Genomic DNA, 24062 nt, shown 5'->3' with positions numbered 1-24062 from the left:
TTAGGGTTGTTTTGGGATGTGTGTGGAAGTAGAAGCCAAATTCAGAGAGGGTAAATAGGCAAAGAACCAAACAAGAGATTAAAACAAAAGCAGATGAGGGGCGCCTGGGTGGCTCAGTCGGTTAAGCGTCCAGCTTCAGCTCAGGTCATGATCTTGCAGTCCATGGGTTCGAGCCCCACATCAGGCCCTGTGCTGACAGCTTGGAGCCTGAAGCCTGCTTCAGATTCTGTGTCTCCTCTCTCTGTCCCTCCCCCACTCAGGCTCTGTCTCTATCTCAAAAATAAATAAAAACATTAAAAAAAAAGAAAAAAGTACTCATCAAACAAAACTAAGAATAACATGGTATTTGTTCTTCCATCTCCCAGTATCTCCCTGCCTTGATTTTACCAGTTTTCTATCAGGACACTAAGTTTTGATAAGTGTAAAAACACTGTCAGTTACTTTTGGGGAAACTCTTCTCCATGATATCAAAAGTTCCATGGGGTGCCTGGGTGGCTCAGTTGGTTAAGCATCCAACTTCGGCTCAGGTTATGATCTCGCGGTCCGTGAGTTCGAGCCCCGTGTCGGGCTCTGTGGTGACATTTCAGAGCCTGAAGCCTGTTTCGGATTCTGTGTCTCCCTCTCTCTCTGTCCCTCCCCCACTCATGCTCTGTCTCTCTCACTCTCAAAAATGAATAAATGTTAAAAAAAAAAAAAAGAATAAAATGAAAGCAAATGACCACTTCTCAATTACCCAAACAGCGGCTTCAGAATCAAAGTGATCATAGGTTCCACCTTTATAAATTCCTAGTGTACTCAATGGGATCCCAGAATCTGCATTAGTAAAAATTCCATGTAGTCATGGTTCTCAGGTACTTCAGAATGAAACTTTATAAAGTTTAAAAACCACTGATTTGAAAAATTATTGATACATGATTATTCGTGAAATCTAGCATGCAAAAACTGAGATACTTCTGCATACTATCCCAATGAATGCTAAGCAAATTATAATTTTAAAAGTTTCTTCAAGAAAGCCTACTCAACAGTCACAAAAGCACACTGAATAAACTACCCCTTTCATGCAAATTTAATAGTAAAAGGAAGAGATGTAGTCTGGCATGGTTTCCCCTCAAATTTCAGGTAAGAAAAAGACTTATGATCTTTGTATTCTTAAGCAATTCATTCATTAATCCATTTAGTAAATACATATGGAGCTAATATTTACCAAGGACAGTTTATACTTTCCACCTATCATACATGAATCCAACTTAATGACCAATTCAAATTATTTCATGTAAGTATAAAAAAAAGAGAAAAGTAACCAAGTATTCAAAAATATCACATTTTAGCAGGGCCTGAATAGCTCAGTCAATTGAGCATCCAGCTCCTGATTTCAGCTCAGGTCATGATCCCAGGATCGTGGGATTGAGCCCTGCCTTGGGCTCTGTACTGAGCATGGAGCCTTAAGATTCTCATTCTCTCTCCCTCTCTCTCTGTGTCCCGCTCCGGCACTCACTCTCACTTGCATCTCTAAAATTAAAAAAAAGAGGGGGTGTCTGAGTGGCTCAGTCGGTTAAGCGTCTGACTTCGGCTCAGGTCATGATCTCATGGTTCGTGGGTTCAAGCCCCACATTGGGCTCTGTGCTGATAGCTTTGGATTCTGTGTCTCCCTCTCTCTCTGCCTCTCCCCCACTCACACTGTCTCTCTCTTGCTCTCTCTCTCTCTATGTTAAAAAAAAAATTAAACAAAAAATAAAACTAAATTTTAAAAATCATTTAAAGAATCACATTTTAGATAGCAATACATTTCTTAAACCTTGAAAAGTTCCTTTTTTGTGTGTATGTGGTTTTTTTTTTTTAGACTATATTTATCTATTTTGAGAAAGAGAGTGCACAAGCAGGGGGAGGAACAGAGAATCACAAGCAGTCTCGGCCCTGTCAGCACAGAGTTTGATGCAGGGCTTGAACTCACGAATAGTGATATCACGACCCGAGCCATAATCAAGAGTCAAATGCTTAACTAAATGAGCCACCCAGGTGTCCCAGGTGTATATGCTTTTAAATACAACAGGTTTGAAGGGCAAATTAAGTACTAGGAAAATTTTTTTGATTCATCACATCACCCCACACATCAAAATATATTCTGATCGGGGCGCCTGGGTGGCGCAGTCGGTTAAGCGTCCGACTTCAGCCAGGTCACGATCTCGCGGTCCGAGAGTTCGAGCCCCGCGTCAGGCTCTGGGCTGATGGCTCAGAGCCTGGAGCCTGTTTCCGATTCTGTGTCTCCCTCTCTCTCTGCCCCTCCCCCGTTCATGCTCTGTCTCTCTCTGTCCCAAAAAATAAATAAACGTTGAAAAACATATATATATATATATATATATATTCTGATCACTTAAAGAGCTGACTAACTGAAACTACAAGTGCAACAAATGGATGCCACTGAATGAATACAACTTGTGGGTCAGTCACTAAAAATAAGGGCTTTAAGGAAACAATGGAAAGAGAAAAGCAAATGCAAGGAATTTAAGCGGGGGGAGGCTCAATTTCAGGATCTAGAAGACATTTATGAAATGTGATGCTGAAATCGTCAAAGAAATTGACTATATACTAACAAAAGTAAGGGTCAGGTCATATATTAATTATAATCCAAAAGAAAATAAACTAGGTGGAAGGTTTAAAAAATATCAGCAAATACTTACTACAATTATATGCATCCACCTACACAAAGAAATACAAGAAAATGTTCTGATCCTTGATTGAGAATCTAATTTAAGATGCTAGGTCCTGGGATTCAGAGATAACAAACCAGATAAACTCAGTAACAGTGTTTAAATGAGACCTCCTAGGTTTGAAGCTAGGATCCACAATTTATTATCTGTGTGACTTTGAACTAGTTCCTTGCCCACTCATTACAGTTTCCTCGTCAGTACATAACAGTTCTTACTCCATAGGGCTGTTGTGAGGATTAAATGAGATGATGCAGATAATGCAACCTAGCACTGGGCATGGAGTAAGTAAACAATAAATGTTAATTCTTATGGTTACAATTGTCTTTCAGGAACTTCCAGTCCATCAGCAGAGACAAACAAGCAGCTGAACACCTTAAGTTTTCATAGACATATACAAAGACTTTATGGAAGTCCAAAGTTACTGCCCCCCACTGAAAACATGAAAGGGCCACAACAATCATTGCTACAGACCACATACCAATTTTACTCATAGCATAGTTTAATCAGGACTAAAGACTTCTTATGTCAAGTACACAGGCATAAACATGGTTGACATCATTGTGAAACTAAAAAACATCTACATTTCCATCATGCCTACAATAGAGATAGGAGCACAAGTCTTAGCATTTAAATTGATGACCAAACAATACCAGCCCCGCCCCAGCAAAATTCTATTATTTTAACTGCTAATGTTGTAAAAAAAAAAAAAAAAATCCATGGAAAAATTCACCAGAAAAGGAGTTGGAATTAAGCTCTAATCTTATACTAAGTGAATACGGATTTAGTGACTTAAATTGCAAAATACCCAATTCTAAAACTTTCATTCAATAAAACTGGTTAATTTCTAATATGCTAGACACCATGTGGAGAGCTAGAGAAAGGATGATGTGCAAAAGCAGATAAATATCCTTGTTATCACAGGATTTACAGTCTAGCAGGCAGACAGATGTTATTTTATAAAATAACAGTACAACAGGAAAATCTGGTTGGGACAGAGAAGGGCAAATATCCTTCTCACCTTTAATCTACAAGGGAAAAAGTGATTATTACATAAATATTGCAACACATAAAATTAATAAAACTGCATAAAATTAATAAAACTTGCTTGCCTTAGCAAGCTGACCCAAATAGTCAATTAAACTGCTAATTAAAAGTGGGAGTCAGGGGTGCCTAAGTGCATGGTCAGTTAAGCGTTGGACTCTTGGTTTTGGCTCAGGTCGTGATCTCAGTTTGTGAGTTAGAGCCCCACATCCGGTTTCAAGCTGACAGTGCAGAGCCTGCTTGGGATTCTCTCCCCCATCTCTCTCCTCTTCCCCAGCTTGCACGCGTGCACATGCACTCTCTAAATAAATAAATAAATAAACAAATAAACAAATAAATAAATAAATAAACAAACTAACTAACTAACTAACTAACTAAAAAAAAAGTGGGGGTGCCTGGGTGGCTCAGTCGGTTGAGCGTCCATGATCTCACAGTTCCTGAGTTCGAGCTCCACATAGGGCTTGCTGCTGTCAGCATGGAGCCTGCTTTGAATCCTGTCTACCCCCGTACCCCCCACACCTCCCCAGCTAGTGCTGTCTCTCTCAAAAATAAACATTAAAAACAAAAAAAGTAGGAGTCATGAGGAGCACCTGTCTGCCTTAGTCCATGGAGTATGTAACCCCTGATCTCAGGGTTGTGAGTTCAAGCCTCACACTGGATACAGACATTACTTAAAAAAAAAAAAAAAAAAATCTTTTTAAAAATTGTTTTAATGTTTATTTTTGAGAGAGACAGAGACAGACACAAAGACAAAGACAGAGACAGAGCATGGGTGGAGGAGGGGCAAACAGAGAGAGGGAGACACAGAATCTGAAGCAGGCTCCAGGCTCTGAGCTGTCAGCATAGAGCCTGAAACAGGGCTCGAACCCACGAAATGCAAGTTCATGACCTGGACCAAAGTTGGACACTTAACCGACTGAGCCACCCAGGTGCCCCCAAAAATATTATCTTAAAAAAAAAAAAGGTGGGAGGCATGATTTGCCTTTAGCCTTATTACATACTAATGAGATGAAGATATGCCAGTTCAAATAGTCTTACAGTTTCACTGTCAATTTTTGCAAAGGAAATATGTGTACACAAATCTATACAGGCTCAGAAAAACCTGTCTAGACAACCTTTAGATTGTAATGCCATGTAACAATCCACTACAGAAAAAAAATGTCTTGTGTGTGAGGAATTATGTAATATAATGACACCATAGGGGTGCCTGCAAGGCTCAGTTAAGCATCTGACTCTTGATTTTGGCTCAGGTCATGATCCCACAGTTATGGGATCAAGCCCCAGGCAGGGCTCCATGCTGAGTGTGGGGCCTGCTTAAGATTCTCTCTCTCCCCCTGCCCCTCTCCCCCAAGTTTAAACTCTCTAAAATAAAAAAATAATAATAATAATGGGGCACCTGGGTGGCTCAGTCAGTTAAGCATCTGACTTCGGCTTAGGTCATGATCTCACAGCTCGTGGGTTTGAGCCCCACACCAGGCTCTGTGCTGACAGATCAGCTTCAAGTTCTGTGTCTCAGTCTCTCTCTGCTCCTCCCCTACTAGCACTCTGTCACACTCTCTCTTTCAAAAATGAACATTTAAAAAAAAAATTTAACAAAAAAATGACACTATAAAATATGATACAAAGTTACAGAAAAATGAAAAACTATTCAGTCTTTTGACTATCTAAAAAATATCTGAATATTCAACTGAACTGTAATATGTAATTTAAGAAAGCTACCTTAGGAGGTACAGGCTTCCATCTATGGAATAAGCTATGGCGATCAAAGGTACAGCATAGAAAATACAGTCAGTGGTGTTGTAATAGGGTTGTATGGTGAGAGATGGTAGCTATACTGGTGGCGAGAGCAGCCTAAGACATAGAAAAGTCCAATCAGAATGTTGCACACCTCAAACTAATGTAACATTATGTGTCAACCACGGTTTTAAAAAGTTACATTAAATCTAAAGCATACAAATATTCAAAAGAAGGGCGCCTGGGTGGCTCAGTCTGTTGGGCGGCCGACTTCGGCTCAGGGCATGATCTCGCGGTCCGTGAGTTCGAGCCCCGCGACAGGCTCTGGGCTGACAGCTCAGAGCCTGGAGCCTGTTTCAGATTCTGTGTTTCCCTCTCTCTGACCCTCTCCCATTCATGCTCTGTCTCTCTCTGTCTCAAAAAATAAATAAACGTTAAAAAAATATATATACATGTATATTCAAAAGAATATTTAAGCACCAATAACTGCCTTGAAAGAGTTAACCAATAAAATTAGATGCCAGCACTGAACTTTTTTCTTTCACCTTCTAGAGAAAAGCCTTCTCCAATTCTCTATCACATCCCTACTGACTTTATTATTAGTGGGATGAACAAAGAAACCCAATACAGGTCATTAGCCACTTTACTAGAATAATTCTACAAAAAAATTTTAGAAATGGAGATTATAAAGACTTTCGAAATTGTATCTTTAAAAAGTGTATGTATTTGCAGTCCTATGATTTCCTTTCCTAAGTGAATCCCTATTGGTCCTGGGCAACCTGTGTACAGGGACTGTTTTCTTATTCTCTTTTACAGTCCCAAGGACAGAACTTAAGAGATGTGTAACAAATGTCTGTGGATAGGAATAAATCATCATAGTGACAATATCTTTTATACTACACATTGCAGTGGCTAAATTCCTTTAATGTTTCAAAATTATCACAATTACATATAAACTTACACACATATTTGCAGGATTTGCCATTTAAAACTCATGTAAAATTGCAATTTATGGATTGTAAGAAAAAGCCACAGCCACAGGACATTTTGCTTAAGTTTTTTTTTTTTTTTTACCTTAAAGTGAAAGTCTTAAAATGATTTCATCCCCACCGTAAATGTTACTAAGTAGCCTAGAATAAAACGTAGTTTACTTAATCTGTTACCACAAATATGAGAAAGAACAAGTCATTCAACGTAACACCATTACAGTACTTATACTTATTCCTGCTTCTGCCTACAAACCTGCCTACTCATAGACATTTTTAAAAGTCTTTTAGAGCCTTCTTTGTAAAGAAAACAGTAGTCTTCTCTAAACATAATGTAAATTAGCTAATATAATCACTGGCTATTTTCCAGAACTTCACAACAATCTTAGTTTCCAAGGAGTAATTTATTTTAGTTTTATTCTATTAGTTTTCTTTCCACAAGTCAAAGATTTATAAGTAAATCAGTAATTTGGCAAAATCAGATGTTGGCAAAAAAATCTTTCTTTCTCTACTATAATTATAGTAAGCTTAGCAAATCACAATGTAGGACAATGTAAAGAATCTCAGAAGAAGCATAAAACTATACAACTCTCACACCAAATGACAAATTGTAGTGCCACATTGTACGCTGTGGAAGGGAGGTTCAGAGGTGTATCTAACCACTTTTTTCAAGTGAGGTAAAGACCTCTGTAAATCAAACAAGAGATTTAATATTTCGTTCCTCCAAAACTGGAAAACTGAACACGTGGCCTAGGTACAATTTGGGTAAAATTTTGGAAGAGATGAGCAGGCCTTAAAAGAGGACTCCCAAGGGGTGCCTGGGTGGCTCAGTCGGTTAAGCGTCCGACTTCGGCTCAGGTCATGATCTCACGGTTGATGAGTTCGAACCCCACGTCAGGCTCTGTGCTGACAGCTTAGAGCCCGGAGCCTGCTTCGGATTCTGTATCTCCTTCTCTCTCTGCCCCTCCCCTGCTCATGCTCTCTTTCTGTCTCAAAAATAAATAAAAACATTAATAGAGAGAGAGAGAGAGGAATCCCAAAAACACCATCATTCATTCATCTCCTCCAATTCCGACTAAGACCCCCACCCCACTGTAGGCACTGCGGAACTGAAAATAATCAGCCCCCGATCTCTGCTCTCTGGAAGACAGGGTGAAGTGGCACGGAGGAAGAAAGCACATAAACAGGCACTATGAGTCTTGTATGCGAGTTCTGAGGTATGCATCGAATCTGTATTTTTCATCTATGTATACATACATAGGGTGTTACATACAGCAAGTGGTCATTAATTGTTCAGCGAACGAATGAATAAACATGAAACATCAACAAGAGCCCCGGGTTGCGGCTGCATATTCACCGCCGTCTCCTTGGCCTAGCCGCCCACCATCACCCGCTCATTCCCCCGGCCGGGAGGTTACCCTCTCCTCCGGTTGCCACAGGCAGCTGCAGTAACCAAAGGTCAGCTTGAACTCGGACCCAGGCTGCGCCAGCCGCCCGCCCCAGGGCTGTACTTACCGTTGGTGTAGAGAGACCCCGAGGCCGAGGCGGCCCCGTTCTGGGCCTGGAGGCCGGCTGGGGCGCCGCCGGAGATCGGTATCCCCGGCTGGGACATGACGACGGTGCGTATCGGGGTTGGAAGGGGCTGGTCGGGGTCTGCGACAGCGCCAAACCAAAGAAGTGAAAGACCACTGCTGGAAGCGGAGGGAAGGCGCTAACGACTCGACTGTAGCGAGGAGAAGAAAGGGCGGTGCATCAAGTGTTTAGGTACAGCACGGCATTCTTCCCAGCCCGCCAGCGGCCACGGCTTGGCCTGGGAGCTGAGGTTTGGGAGTCAGACCGGAGAAGCCGAGAACACCCGGCTGAAAGGCGGCAGCCTAACGAGAAGAGGCCCCGGCCGGAAGTGGCTGTCAGCCGGGAGCCGCGCAGGCGCAATAGGGACACGTGGCACTTCCGGCTCCGGGCTCGCAGCTGCTGCTGATGTCGGTGCGCAGTCTTCTCCCCTCGGGGCTGTCCAGAAGCCACCTGACAGCTCCGGGTGTCCCAGCCCGAAGTACCGTGCTAGACTTCGCCAGCCACGTCACTGAGTCTCACCGTCGGCCGGAAGTGGCGTGTGTCACCTCTACGGAAATCCCCGCCGTGGTAAACGTCATCTCGCCCGCAGTGCCGGGATCTGAGAGCAGTCAGGGCTTCAGTAGCTGCTTTCCAGGGGTAGGACTGACACTGCCTCTCCTCTTGCTTTTGTGAAAATTACCAGAGACGACAAACGTCAAAGTCCTCTGTTGAGACAATACCTCTGGTAGCCGGACCGACTAATATTCATTGCAGTATTTCATTTCACATTTTATCACCATATTACAGGTGTAAATTTAAAGGAGTGGCTTTTTTTTTAAGGGAGTAGCTAATTATGTACGTGTGTTAAAAATGTAATCAAATCGGTAGCAGGGGTAGCTGAGTGGGCTTAGGTCATGATCTCGCTGTCCTGAAATGGAGCCTGTTTGGGTTTCTCTCTTTCCCTTTCTCTCTGCCCCTCCTTCTGCTCTCGCTCGCTCGCGCTTTCTCTCTCTCTCAAAATAAAAAAAAATAAAAAGATTTGTGTCCTTTAAAAAAAAAAAAAGTATAATCAGGGCGACTGGGTGGCTTGGCTCAAGTCATCATCATCTGCTGGTTTATGAGTTGCAGCGCTGCATTAGACTCTGTGCTGACAGCTCAGAGCCTGGAGCCTGCTTCAGTTTCTGTCTCCCTCTCTCTCTGCCCCTCCCCCGCTCACGCTCTGTCTCTTTCTCTCTCTCTCAAAAATAAACATTTAAAAAAGGGTAATCAAATCAAGGAGGAAGCCTTTGTTTTTTGACTAGAGGACACCAACTAATTTTAATTTTGAAACTCACTGATTCATAGCAGAGTCATGCGAAAGTTCATTAACAGCACATTTAAATGGCAGTTTTATTTCCTCTTCTAGGAGTTTACAGTAAGGTAAAGCATTCAAACTCCCTTTTGGGGCAAGTAGACTTTTTTTTTTTTTTTTAACTTTTGAGGCCAAAGGGAAGTAGAAACCGGAGTGACTGGATAATACAGTTAATTGATGATCTTGGTAATCATTTTAGCTGCCTTCATTCTAGTTAGATTTTTCCTGCTCTGAGCTGATGATAAAGCTCTTCTTTAAATTATAGATTTGTACTGTTGATTAAAATGTCATGCCAAGCGTTTTGCAATCCGTGAAGGGAGAAGTACATCTTATTTAATTCATTTAATATCAAATGCCTGCTCTGAAATACACTTACATTGTATAATGTTAAATTACATACAAAATAAGCAAGAGTTAAACCACTGTGTCAGGCCTGGAAAGTAAACCGTAAGAATTCAAATAATAAAGGGTTAAATTTTATCCTAACCCTGTTTTTATCATTTGCCTCAGTACCTTGTTAAAAATGTTATTTGCTGTGTGTGAAATTAAACAAGATACAAACAAGTACAAAGATTTCTTTCGGATGAAGATGAAACTTTTGGTCAAACTTTATTGCTTTGTCTTCAAAGGGACAAATGCTTAGACCTGGTCTCAAACTTGCAGTAGTTTGAGCCTGGTGGCTCAGTTGCTTAAGTGTCCGACTTCAGCTCAGGTCATGATTTCAGGGTTCATGAGTTTGAGCTACACATCAGGCCCTGTGCTGACAGCCTGGAGCCTGCCTCAGATTCTGTGCCTCCCTCTCTGCCGCTACACCATTCTGCCCCCCTGACATTCTGCCCCCCTGACATTCTGCCCCCCTTTCTCTCTCAAAAATAAATAGATATTTAAAAAAACACTTGCAGTAGTTTAATTTTTTTCTTTTTTTTTTAATGCAACTTCTTAAATCGTTTATTGACCTTGGCACAGGAGTTTGATTTGGTTAAATCAAGCTTTCTTTGGACTTTGTTCTGTTTAAGCAATATCTCTGTGTTCGGGGGCGGGGGGAACGGTAGAGAGGATTAACCATTTTGAGACATAAACCATGGCTGGTTAAATCAGGTTAAACGCACATAATATGTTAGTGTGTTTTCTAAAATTTGTTCCACCTGTGTTGTTATTCTACAAAAAACTGGTTAAGTCTTTCAAATGTTTTTTACATGTTCAATGTAGTCAATTTTAAAATACTGAGAAGAAAAGCAACATTTGTCATCCGCCTACCCTCAGGGACAATAGGAAGTTAAGTTTAAGGAATTGAGGTAAAAGCATAACTTAAAAAGTTAAGTAATTATCTTATGAAGTATCATCCACACATTGTCAGATCATTCTCTGACTTCTTTTTTTTCTCTCTGACTTCTTAAAGCGTAGGTACATAAACATGAAGCAAAAATTATTAGTGCTATTACCAGTTGTTAAGGTTATTGTTTTTATTTTGTTTTGGTCAACTACCTGTACCTACCCTACAGTACTGTATGTTTTTCTAAACTGATGTCAGTAACATATTCTACCTCTTTATCCTTGTTTTCCAGAACAACAGGACCCTTCTGCCACGTATATACCATTCATATGTATATGAATCAGATTTTCTGCACGTAATTTTCAAAGCCTTCAACCCTACTTTAGATTATAAACAAAAAAATAAGTGACACTAAAGAGTCTCAGCAAGGAGACAGCACTATACAAAGAATATTCCATTAAAATTGATTATTTATTTAGACCCAAAAGAGGTAGACAGCATTCCTAATAAAATTTGCAAGCATGCAGAAGTGGACTCCAGCTCACACACTAGGGCCCCTTTGCCTGCCTGCTCATCACTGTTGAATTGTCAGCTGATAAATAGGAACAATTCTGTTTACTTTTCAGAATAGGGAGAATTCTTTTAGGTCCTTTAATTATTTAAAAATTGGTCCTATTTCAAACAAACAAAAAATGGTTTCAATTACAAACAACAGGTTTGTTCTGAAACTCTCTTGTGACTCCATTTTAAGAACAGTTCCTTTAGCCTCATTTGCCTATGACAGGACATCTGTTTGTATCTAAAGTCAGTAGCTCTGAAGCTACATCACAAAAACACTCATCTCATCCTACACCAAGCCAGCAAATCACATTGATTTCTTTGAAAACTTTTCATCTTTATGTGGTTCTTGCCATTCTCACTGCCCACAGATCAATTTTCATCATCTTGCACTGGAACTATTAGGATAGCTTTTCCAGTTTCCCTCCCTGCAATCCATCCTACATGTTGAATTGAGCTCCTCAATACTGATTCTGTCTTTATTTTCCTGTACCCCAACACCTGTAATGCTCCCTGTGCCTGTTCCATCAAGTTTCTCTGCATGGCTTTTCTCATCTTGCACTCAGTAAAATCCAAAGTCCGACTCAGCCTTCAGGGTCTCACATGACCTGGCCCTGCTAACTCTCTGTCTTCCTCCACATCCTCTCTCACTCACTCCATTGCAAACACCCTTGCTATTTCTCTAGCTACTCGAGCACAAGCCTTCCTTTTATACTTATTTCCATTACTTCGGGTGGTCTTGCCCAAGATACACATTGTGGCTCAACCTCTCACCCTTTCAGCCTTTATTCAAATGTTACCTTATTGTTCAGCCCTTCTCTGAGCACCTCAGCATACCCTTCCTGCTCATTCTATCCCACCCTACTTTTTTTTTTTTTTTTTCATTGCACTTCTCCTCAGTGTTAAATACTTGGGTCTATGTTTGTCTTTCTTCAGTGGAATAAAATTCTGTACATATCCTGCCCATTCTAACGTAATTTTGATTTCATATCTGTCTTCTTGTTTAGAGTGTCAGAGGGACCAAAGACTGTGTCCTTTTCACCTCTGTATTCTCAGCACTTCGCTTGGGGCCTCACCCTAAACAGGTGTCCATTAAATGTTTTTGAATGAATAAATTTAAAGTGTCATTTTTTCCCATCTTATGACTGTTTTGCCCCTCATTAATTCACTACAAGTTCATATTTCACATATTGCCTAAACTTGTTTATAAATTATGTGGTCTTTAATTCTTTTAAGTTATAACTTAAATTCTTAAATTCTTTTTTAAAGAATATTTTTAAGTTCATTTATTTTGAGAGAGAGAGAACAAGCAGAGGAGAGGCAGAGAGAGAGAGAGAGAGAGAGAGAGAGAGAGAGAGAGAGAGAATCCCAAGCAAGCTCCACACTGTCATCACGGAGTTCAATGTGGGCTTGAACTCATGAACTGCGAGATCATGACCTGAGCCGAGACCAAGAGTATGACTGTTAACTGACTGAGCCACTTAGGTACCCCTAATTCTTTTAGGTTCTTAACTATTATACTACATTGTGCCCCATATAATACAGTCTTAATAGTATAACTGGTCAGGCCCCATCTTCCCAGGCAACACTGGAAGTACAATATCAAATTCCAATTTGTTTTCCTTTTCTAACTCCAAATACATCCCTCTGTCCCTACACCCTCTACAATACCCTCACACCACAGTATCAGAGATCTGAAATGCAACTTGCCCTCTAAAACCGATCTTTTCATCATACTTTCTGCTAAATGACCTCACCAGCTCCTTCATTCATTGCTTAATTAATTCATTCAACAAATATTGATTAAATGTCTTCCATATGCCAGGCACTTGCTAAGCACCAAGCAAAAACAGAACAGGACAGACAAGGTCTCTTCCTACTGTACGTTTTACAATGGAGGAAACAAAAAAGAAAAATGTATATAAATATATGTTTTTAAGAGTACAATTTGGTGAGTGCTATTGAGGTATCGATACTCAGAGAATAACAAGTAGAAGCCTGATTTGGATAGGAGGTGACATTTAAGATGTGATCTAAAGGATGAGGAATCTAGCTATGCAAAGAGAAAATGGGAAGAAGAAGGGCTCTGGCAAAAGGGAAGAGCACCTACAAAAGCACAGAGGCAGGAATGAGCTTGCTGTGGTGAGCAAGGCAGAATGGCAAGAGACAAGATTAGAGGAGTAGAAGGGGCCAGAGCCACAAGCAACTTATAAGGCATTGTAAGGAATTTATTGGCTTTGGGAAGCAGTTGAAGAATTGTAAACAGGGGAGTAATTTGATCCAATTCATGCTTTCAAAAGAATGCATTAAAAAGAAAATCCAGGGGCGCCTGGGTGGCGCAGTCGGTTAAGCGTCCGACTTCAGCCAGGTCATGATCTCGCGGTCCGTGAGTTCGAGCCCCGCGTCAGGCTCTGGGCTGATGGCTTGGAGCCTGTTTCCAATTCTGTGTCTCCCTCTCTCTCTGCCCCTCCCCCGTTCATGCTCTGTCTCTCTCTGTCTCAAAAATAAATAAAACGTTGAAAAATAAAATAAATAAATAAATAAATAAATAAATAAATAAATAAATAAATAAATAAAAAATAAAAAGAAAATCCAGGGCACCTGGCTGGCTCAGTTGGTGGAATATTGACTCTTGATCTGGAGGTGGTGAATTTGAGCCCCACATTGGACCTAAAGATTACTTTAAAAAAATCCAGGGGTGCCTGGGTGGCTCAGTTAAGCATCTCACTTTGATTTTGGCTCAGGTCATGATCTCAGGATTTATGAGATGCAGCCCCACATAGGGCTCTGAACTGAGCTTGAAGCCTGCTTGGGATTCTCTCTCTCTCCTTCTCTTTCTGCCCCTCCCCTGCACATACACACATACTCTCCCTCTCTCTCTCTGAAATAAGTAAATATTTAAAAGTTAAAAAAAAATCCAACAGCTGTGATGATAATTGATTTCAGGGAAAAGAATGTAGTTTTTGCAGTAAATCAGGCCAGGGATGCTGGCTATCTCAGTGAGGTAGTTATAGAGGAAAGAGAAGTAGTCTATGTTAAAATTTTGAACTTTCATATCTCCACACTTTTTGCTATTAACATGCAATCAATACCGAAATCTTATAGGTTCCAACCTTTACAGATTCTCACACACAATTCCCTATTTCTCTGTTCCCACTGACCAACCCAGGCTTTTGTTACCTTTCACCCGCATGATTGTAGCAATCTCATTACTGATCTCAGTTTTCAGTCAACCCATTCCAATACAACACACACACTACTGCCAGAGCAAACTTTCAACAACAGCTCTGACCATGTTCCTTCTGTACTCAAAACCCTCAAAAGGCTCTATAGTTTGGGAGCCAAGGTCCCCAACAGTCCAGCCCAAATCTACCCAGTCAGATCAAAATACTTGCCTGATGCTTTTCCCATTTGTCTTCCTTATTGTATGTTATTCTCTCTCATATCATCTCTTCTGGATATTAATCCCCATTTTATATATACATGAACTTTATTGGCTAGTGATGTTAGAAGCTAGAGGTTGTGCTCTTTTATACTCTATTATACTCTATTAAAAATGCATCCATTGGGGTGCCTGGGTGGCTCAGTCGGTTGAGTGTCCAGTCTTGGTTTCAGCTCAGGTCATGATCTCACTGTCATGAGATGGAGCCCTGCGGGGGCTCTGCACTGACAGTTGTGGAGCCTGCTTGGGATTCTCCCTTTCCCTCCATCTGTGCCCCTCCCCCACTCATGCTGTCTCTCTCAAAATAAACAAACTTTAAAAATGTTTTTTAATTAAAAAAAATAAAGTTGTCAATTATCCTACCAGAAAAAAAAAGAAAAGATCGGGGCGCCTAGGTGGCTCAGTTGGTTGAGCATCCAACTGCGGCTCAGGTCATGATCTCACTGTTTGTGGATTCAAGCTCCACGTCGGGCTCTGTGCTGACAGCTCAGAGCCTGGGGCCTGCTTCAGATTCTGTGTCTCCCTCTCTTTCTGCCCCTCCCCCACTCATTCTCTGTCTCTCTCTATCTCAGAAATAAAACATTAAAAAAAGAAAGAAAAAAAGAATTTATTCTGGAATAGCAGAGAATTTCATTTCCAGACACAACCTAGGGCTTTGCAAGTCTAGAGAACAAAGGAGGACCCCTCTTTAGAGAAGAATGGCAAAGTTGAGAGGTGGCTATTATAAACAAAAAGCCCATTGGAATAAACTGGGAGTTCTAACTGCAGTGGCTTTTCATTGGCTGAGTTGTGACAGTCTCTCATTGGCTGGACTATTGCTGAACAAAGAAAAATTCTTCCCTCCTCCAGCTGTGGTAGTAAAATATATGCTTTTTCCTATTGGGAATGCAAGGTAAGTCTCTTCCTGCAACTGAGGAAAAGTGGTAGGGTATGAGAGCCCTCCCTTCTGGCCTCCTGATTCCATTTTAAATGGGGTTTCCTTTTCTTAATTTTCACAAATCAAACTGAATTCAAGAGTAGATAAGCGGAAAGGAGAGTAGACTGGAACAACAGGTTTCTCTAGCTCACATCAATGGACTTTAGGGAAAAATTTCAATCTCTTGAGGATAAAAATGTACCTAGAATCCTTCATGTTATGAATGAATCACTAACTCGTATGAATTGAGTACCTATTGTATGCCAGGCCCTGAAAATAGGTTCAAGAGAGGAAAAGGCAGATATGAGGAAAAGCTCAGGAAGCTTACAGAATGTCTGTTGGGGAGACTTTTCAAAAATAATCATACATATTTACTTATACAATTATAAGGAAACTTGAATGTAAGGCGAATTGTACAGTTGCTGGGGAAACCTGTTAAGAGAGAGATTAACCAAGTCTGTGAGGGAGGTTCTGACCGGAGAGGGCTAAAGATTGTAAATAACGCAGCTAGGTGGGAAGGAGAAGTTTGGACAATTTGTTCTGACAGAAGAAATGACAAATATGAAGGAAAAACACATGGGCTGAGCCATTTCCTGAGGCTGTATCAGAAAGGGGGACATCCAGTTATAGATTTTGTTGGGAATTTATCGAATAACCCATTCTTTAACCGCCATCTCCTGTTCCCCTCTCCTAGAATCCTGGCTCAAGAGCAATCTTGAGAGCATCACACTTCCATCAAGGCACGTAAGTATTTTTATTTAAACATTTAAGGGTGGTAACGTTAACCCATTAGTGAAGAACAGCCGAGTCAAGACAGTCTTACTTAAAGCTCAATACCTAGCATCTAGCACATTATCTGGTACATAATAAGCTTTGTAAATTACTTGTCAATTCAAGAAACTCGTGTACTTTTTTTTTTTTTAATGTTTATTTTTGAGACAAAGAGAGCGCCCCCGTGAGAGCAGGGGAGGATCAGAGAGAGAGAGAGAGAGAGGAGACAGAGAACCCCAAACTGGCTCCGAGCAGTCAGCGCACAGCGCGGGCTCCAACTCACAAACTGTGAGATCGGGACTTGAGCCACCCAGGCGCCCCTAAACAGGTATACTTTAAAAAGGTACTTTAAGGGGCACCTGGGTGGCTCAGTCGGTTGATCATCCGACTTCGGCTCAGGTCATGATCTCACAGTTCGTGGGTTTGAGCCCCGCATCAGGCTCTGTGCTGACCGCTTGCTCAGAGCCTGGAGCCCGCTTCAGATTCTGTGTCTCCTTCTCTCTCTGCTCCTCCCCCGCTCACGCTTTGTCTCACTCTGTTTCTCAAAAATAAATAAATGTAAAAAAATTAAAAAAAAAAGATTTATATAAAAAAAATAAAAAAGGTACTTTAAAAGTCTATTTTTGAAAAACGATTGTCATGGATAATTTTCCCAAGCTAGAGATTCGCGTTTCTTTCTCTGCCTAGGCCCTCAGGCCTCTGAAGCCCTTTCGGGCGGAAGTGGGGAGACCAGGTTGCGGGAAGGCTGGCCCCAACCACCAGGCTCGCTCAGCGTGGGGACTGGCGGCGGAACCGCGCGAAGGCGGAACTTTGGACGGGTGGAACTGCGGTCCTGCGGACCGTCGGGAGTGAAACACCCCCCGGCCCGGAAGGACCTGACGCGAGCTGGGACCTCGGCAGCCATCGCGCTTTGCAGTTCGAACTAGGAGGGTGTGGAATCGACGCCAAGCGAGGAATTGCGATCTCTCTAGTAGCAGGTGAGTGGCGGTCTCTTCTCCCGGTAGAACCGACAGGCGGCTGGCCGCTGTGGACCCTGGGGAAAGCGCACTTTTCGGGCCTGGGCCCACTGGGGCCCCTGCTTGTGGCCAGGCAAGAAAGGGGTGCCTGTTTTCCTCTCCGGAATCTGCCGGCACCGAGGCGGAGGGGTTCCTTTGCTGCTCCGCAGGGGCCGCCCTGATGGTCCGCTGCACAGCACACCTGCTGCTGTCAAACGGTGCGTTATTTCAGGAAAGAACGAGGGGACTCTGCCGTAGGCAAGCCCTCCTTTCCCCTCCGCCTCGGTGTCCTCACCTGGTAAGGTGAAGGCTGCAGGGATCATTGACAGCTCAAAACCCTGTGACGTCGTGTGTTTTCAGTTCTCCCAATTCGTGTGGGGGCAAAGTAAAATTCCTTACTAGTGCAAGTTAACGTTTGTTCATGGTCCAAGTCCCAGTTGCGTGGGGGGAAAGATACACAGTTGGGTGAAAACTGTAATGATTTATAGATTGTTCCAAGATTTTCCAACTTAGAAATTTGTTTTGACAACAGCTAAAACCGTGACCTCTTTGGCTGAAAGAACCAAACTCATTAGGAACGTAAGGTATTTGGTACATTGGGCAAAACGAGGTGAAGGAATACTTTTAACTTTATAAATCAAACCTAATATTATTTGCATATTCATCTATCAAGCTCACTATTACCACGTGTCCTACTCTGAAGAATATCCTATGTTCACTGTTAAAATACCGGTTAAGAGTATGCCGCCTTGAAGCAAATGAAAGAGAAGGAAACATTTACTGACTTTCCTATGAATGTGGCGCTAGCCACAACAATCCACTAAGGAAGGTAATGGTATTATCTCTGGTTTACAGATGAGGAATAAAGGAAGATTTACAATTTGTTAAAAATTAGTGGTGCTGGTATGTCAAAGCAAACTGTGTATCTAATATTGCTTTAATGATTTACATTCATCACCAAAATACTTTGAACTTTAAAAACTAAGCTTATAGCATTGGCATTTCCTGAGTTTGCAGAAAAGGAATGTTTTGCTTTTATTTTAGAACTGTTAGACAAGCATTGTTAGTAATTAGGAGGATTAGCATTTCAAAAAAAGTACGTTTTAACTATCTTTCCTTTCACTTCAAGCAGGAATTGAGACAAAAGATTAGGCTATCAGAAATGAAAATCACTGCCACAGTATTTGAAACTTATAAATCAGAATTCTGTAGTAATGAGTCATTATTTCTTCACCCTTTTCTTTAAGCATACTTGGCTGATACTTTAATGATTTCTCTGCAGAACATTACTAAGCAAATACCTTTAAAATAATGCTGTTGAAAAAATTTTCTTGTGTTTAGCTTTTAGAACAGTTTCAGTTAAAAGTATTTTAAGAGGGTGCCTGGCTGGCTCAGTTGGTGGGGCATGCGACTCTTGATCTTGGGGTGGTGAGTTCAAGCCCCATGTTGGGCCTAGAGCTTTCTTTTAAAAAAGGATTTTAAGGACTGAATTTGTCACTAGTATCAGTTTTTACTTTCTTAATTCAGCATAGGCAAGTTCAGTACTCAGACTCACAAACTTTATTTGTAATACAGTGTTCTTTCCCCCTTTTAGCACTTAAAAAAAAATCCTTTTCATATTTGATACAGGTTTAACCTTTCAGTGAGTGTCATTTTTCCCTATAGGAGACTTGAGTTTATACTTGTTGTTGATTACATGAATGAAAAAGCCTAATTCCATTATTATGATTGCTATGCATTTAATCCTAAATTTTTTTGAGTTTTCTATTTATATCACTGTTTTCAAAACTTTAAAGGCTATGAAAAGAAAATCTAACAGTTTTAGGGGAAAGTATTTATAGGGCAACATTTTCTTGAAACATTCAATATTGTTCCTGTCCATCCTTAATAATGCACAGAGCCTTTCTGAAATTCTTTAAAACATAGTCAAGCAGAGTTTGGCCTTCTTTATACTTATGCTACTATCTGAATTCAAAAGAGAAGGGTGCATAATTCCTAAATTAGCTTACAGATAGTTTACTGATCTTAAGGAATTTGTACATGTTTTCATCATAAACCCGATGGAGTTGGGTAGAAATTTATGATTAATTTTTTTCTAGTAAATATCTTTACCTAGAATTGGAGGAAATTATTCTAGTACCTTTTCTGGTTACTGTCAGTGATGTTGTTGTTAATATTTAAAGTAAAATCAGGGGCACCTGGGTGGCTCAGCCGGTTAAGCATCCGACTTCGGCTCAGGTCATGATCTCGCAGTCAGTGAGTTCGAGCCCCACGTCGGGCTCTGTGCTGACAGCTCAGAGCCTGGAGCCTGTTTCAGATTCTGTGTCTCCCTCTCTCTGACCCTCCCCTGTTCATGCTCTGTCTCTCCCTGTCTCAAAAATAAATAAAACGTTAAAAAAAAATAAAATAAAAAAAATAAAGTAAAATCAGTCATTAAAAATATTAAAACTTGGGGACCTAGGCTCAGTCAGTTGAGCCTCTGATTCCTGGTTTTGGTTCAGGTCATGATCTCAGAGTTAGTGAGTTCAAGCCTCTCATGGGGACACTGTCCATGCAGATCCCTCTTGGGATTCTCTCTGCCTCTTCCTCTATGCTCCCCACCCCCCAATAAATAAATAAACTTAAAAAAAAACTGTTGGGGTGCCTGAGTGGCTCAGTCAAGTGAGTGTCCAACTTGGGCTCAGGTCATGATCTCCCAGTTCGTGGGTTTGAGCCCCACACTGGGCTCTGCACTGACAGTTCCAACAGTGGGGAAGAGCCTGCTTGGGATTCTCTCTCCTTCTTTCTCTATGCCCTTCTCCCACTAGTGTGCACTTGCTCACTTGCACTCTCTCAAAATAAACTTTATAAAAATAAAAATTAATGAATTAAAACTTTTTCAAAGTTTGTACTTTGAAAGGGTACTTGGCTGGCTCGGTTGGTAGAAAATGTTTATCTCAGGGTTGTGAGTTTGAGCCCCATGCTGGTGTAGATTACTTTAAAAAAATAAAATCTTTAAAAAGTTTGCGATTTGAATTTCAATTAATTTAGTCTGAATGAGTTAATACTACCTTATATTGTGTAGTTTTCAAAATGTTTTTTGGGTACATTATCATAATTAATCATTCTTAAAACTCTCTGAGGCAGATGGCATTCCTGTTATATATAAGAAGAAACTGGAGCTCAGAAAGATTGGCTTTCCCAGAATGAAATAATAGTATTTCAGAAGATGCATATTAAATCCAGATTTTTTAAATTCTAAGATAGGTACTCACTCTAACCATAGCTCTACCATCCTTTGCTTCCCAAAGTTATTAATGTATTATCTCTATAATCCTACGCTGGTGTTATAGTTGTCTTTTTAGACTACAGGAGCTTTCATTTTTATTTCTTTATTTTTAAAAAACTAGCTTTATTGAAAGACCATTCACATACCATAAAATTTATCCTCTTAAAGTATGCAATTCAATGTTTTTAGTATATTCACAAGGTTATGCAACCATCACTTTATTCCAGAACATTTTCGTCACCCAAAAAGAAACCCAGTACGTATTAGCAGTCACTCCCAGTTTCCCCTTACCTCCCCTGTCTGACAACCACTAACCTGTTCTGAGAACTTACATGTTTAGGATGTTTCATATAAATGGAATCATCCATATACGTTTAATGGGACAAGGCTTAAGAAGTTATTTGTAACCTTGAGGTTCTGCTTCATTACACTCTTTGTACTGATTTTTATGTTACTGGAGTAGATCACTTTTCTAATCTGCACAGGCCTCTTTCCTGTTTGTTGTTCATGCAATAAATAAATCTGCTGACGTGTATATGTTTCCTTATTCTTGACCTTTGCTCTTCACATGTCTTAATAGTGTGTTCGTGGTGTTGTGTAACCTGTTCTCTGGGCTCAGGTATCTGTTTGGGCTAAATAACTTGTATTCTTAGTTGGGCATTTTTACTTCTACTTTAAAATGGCTGACTCTTAGCCTGTTTTAAAGTTCTTAGAAACCCATGACTTTATGCAAATATAAATATCTCATTATCTTCTAAAGCAGAGTTTCCCCATATATGTTATTAAATTATTTCTCTAGGGACAAATTTTACAATAGCAAATTTGGACCATCCTTATTGAAAAAATCGTTTTTCCCTCAAGGTTTACCTCATTCTCCCCTGCCCCCACCCCCCCCCCCCCATCAATCTCAGAGCTCTCACCTCACAACAGTCATCTTGGGTGAGCCGCCCCCCCCCCTTTTTTTTTTTTAGTAATCTCTACACCCATTGTGGGGCTTGAACTCAGGACCCAGAGATAAAGAGTCATATGCTCTATGGACTGAGTCAGCCAGGCTCCCCTTCAGTGAGGGCTTAGTCACTCAATTCACAGGCTTGCTCTCTAGAGCCATTCTTCTAGGTGATTGTGCAGTCAGTGTGGACTGTAGACCATATAGCTCCAGCCTGGCTTCTCACAGCTTCCACTCAGTTCTTCACTCAGGCTTTTCAGCTGTCTATGCCAGAGCCAGGCCTTGGAACTTAACCACCACGCAGACCTGATCCTCATGAGTTTTTGAACCTTGAGCTCTCCTCCACTTTGCTGACATAATTCTGGTCCACCTTTCACTTGTCTCATACTATGACTATGTCTACATTTGCTTTTCAACCAGATATTTTCCCCCATTCTCTCTTTTCTGTGAGAAGCCTGCCTTTGCTCCCCTACTTTATCCCCATATATTAGTTGCCTTTGTACCTTTAGCCACTCAGCCTGAACTTTTGATCACACCACTTCAGCCTCTCACTAGTACTCTCAAATTCCAGTTCCCCTTGTCTTTTTTCACTTCTAAGCCCTATTCATTCCGTGTTCTCTAAAGCTGACACTCACTGGGAAGGGAGGGTGGCAGGGAGAGGGGAAAATTAGAAATCCCTGCAGATGGGCAGTGCTGTGAATGTTTTTCAGCCCCAGCCAAGCACTTGGCTCTTGTTAGCACTCTTTTAATTTGATCTTTTCCCCACAGTAGGTAGCTGTCTATTCTAATCCTCACTCTGCTCCTCAGAAAATTCTCTATCAGACTTCCTCACTTTTGGATTCAGATTCCTGCTACTTCCAGTGTACATTTTCTGGCCCTCCTTACTTCTACTCTTAGAGGAGGAGATGCACTCTCATCCCTGGCTCCTCTTGAGACTTTGCCCCTTTTGGTTAATTCCTTCCTTCTCTTTTTCTTTTATCTTTAATTTCTCCCTTTCTGCTAGCTCCTTCTTATCAACATACTCGAGCCTTACCCTCCTTAAGGCTTAAGAAGAAAGAAGACTTCTTAAGAAGAAACTCCCGTTTCCCTCATTCCATTTCAAACTCTTTGAAAGAGGAATCTTTCCTTACTCCCTCCACCTATTGACCCTCTATCCAATTTGCTTCTCAGTAATAACAGCAACCAGGTATTAAGTACTTATTTTGTGCATTTTATCTCATTTGATCTTTACAACACTCAGAGATTTTGCAGAAGAAACTTGTCACACAGGTCATGACTCTAGAGACCAGCTCTGGTGCTTTAAGTACTGGCCACAGGCTCTCCTGTATTTTTGTTCCATGCAGGCTCCTCATGCTCTCAGCATTTGTCTCCTTGCCACAAAGCAAGCTGTGACATCTCTGCAGCTGGACTTCTTGGGGCTAATTTCTTTCCACTTGTGCCATCCATCACCTCTTCTAATTCTTCTCCCCTTACTGGGTTCTGTCAGTTCTTCCACCCCCATCTGTCCCTTAAAGTCCATCTCAAGTGAAAACTCATTTCTTCTGTAGCATTTGGCTCATGCTTAAGGCAGGAGATCTTTAGGCAGAGCTGGTGGGGGAAATTCTGATGTTGGGAAGGAGAATGAGCAGAAGTTTTAAGATGATTAAGTTCAGGTCACCAGCAGTGAGTGGGAAGTGGTTTACTTTGGTTCAGGGAAAGCTATAAATGGAGGATATGTATTAAGCTTGTAAAGGTGGCCAGAAGGTTTATAGTCGAAGTTCTGGAATACTGAACTAGGAGTTTGAATCATTTTTCATCTCACAGACCTCCAGTGGCTCTCTATCCACAGGTATAGGGTGACCATATAAATTTCACACCTCATCAGGATGCTTTTGAGAATGAAAGGACACACTATTGATAATTATACCGAGATAACTTTGCTGAGACTGTCCCCAGCAAACGAGGAGTTATAGTCACCCTGACTATGCAACAAGTCAAGTCTAAGATGACATTTTCATAAAGCCACTCTGGAGGGCATGTACAGATTGGTACAGACAAAATATGAGGTTAAGATGGTAGTTCGGGAATGTGATTTAAGGTTCATCACAAAGTAGCTCCTGTAGGAATCAAAAGAATGCTGAGACTACAGAAATTGATAGAGCTGGGAAATAAGCAACTGGATGGGGGATGAGAGGGAGAGAGAGGAATTACATGTCAGAGTCATAAGGTGGAGTGATTCAAAAAATGGTACATAATCATTTAAACAAATATAAACCTTTAAAATTTTGTTACAAAGGTACTGTGCAATGTAGGAGAAAGGGCGTGGACCTGGAAGTCAGAAAGACCCAGGTTTGGTACTTAGATGTGCCAATCATTAAGACTTGAGTTTCAGCTATTGCAACTTCAGTTTCTTCTGTAAAGTGGGGACAATAATGTATTTATTTTGGGATGCCTGGCTGGCTCACTTTGGTAGAGCATGTGACTCTTGATCTCAGGGTTGAGTTCAAGCCCCACGCTGGGCACAGAGCTTAAAAAAAAAACCA

At 41.1% G+C, this 24062-nt stretch overlaps 2 protein-coding genes across 7 annotated transcripts in view; one reads left to right on the top strand and one right to left on the bottom strand.

Moving 5' to 3' along the window:
- The window catches only part of SEC24A (SEC24 homolog A, COPII coat complex component), a 72325-nt gene extending 64214 nt beyond the window's left edge, over window positions 1–8111 (bottom strand). For 3 of the 4 annotated variants that reach the window (XM_019832106.3, XM_045059047.1, XM_019832120.3), the window contains exon 1: window positions 7985–8097. In XM_019832106.3, coding sequence (XP_019687665.1) covers window positions 7985–8081 — 97 coding nt within the window. In that variant the 5' untranslated portion in view covers window positions 8082–8097. Of the gene's footprint in view, window positions 1–7984 lie in introns of all 4 variants that reach the window. The other variant, XM_011282147.4, reaches the window with a different exon arrangement.
- Window positions 8112–8446: 335 nt separating this feature from the next.
- SAR1B (secretion associated Ras related GTPase 1B) overlaps window positions 8447–24062 on the top strand; it is a 32196-nt gene continuing 16580 nt past the window's right edge. The window contains exons 1-3 of one of the 3 annotated variants that reach the window (XM_045059062.1): window positions 8447–8677; window positions 16255–16300; window positions 17019–17306. In XM_045059062.1, coding sequence (XP_044914997.1) covers window positions 8447–8677; window positions 16255–16300; window positions 17019–17257 — 516 coding nt within the window. In that variant the 3' untranslated portion in view covers window positions 17258–17306. Of the gene's footprint in view, window positions 8678–16254; window positions 16305–17018; window positions 17309–24062 lie in introns of those variants that run through there. The other 2 variants (XM_011282142.4, XM_003980773.6) reach the window with 2 other exon arrangements.

Source organism: Felis catus, chromosome A1 (genome assembly GCF_018350175.1).
Source record: "Felis catus isolate Fca126 chromosome A1, F.catus_Fca126_mat1.0, whole genome shotgun sequence".
Classification (NCBI taxonomy): Eukaryota; Metazoa; Chordata; class Mammalia; order Carnivora; family Felidae; genus Felis; species Felis catus.
Note: the sequence above shows the minus strand (reverse complement) of the source record. Positions and strands in the feature narration are given on the sequence as shown.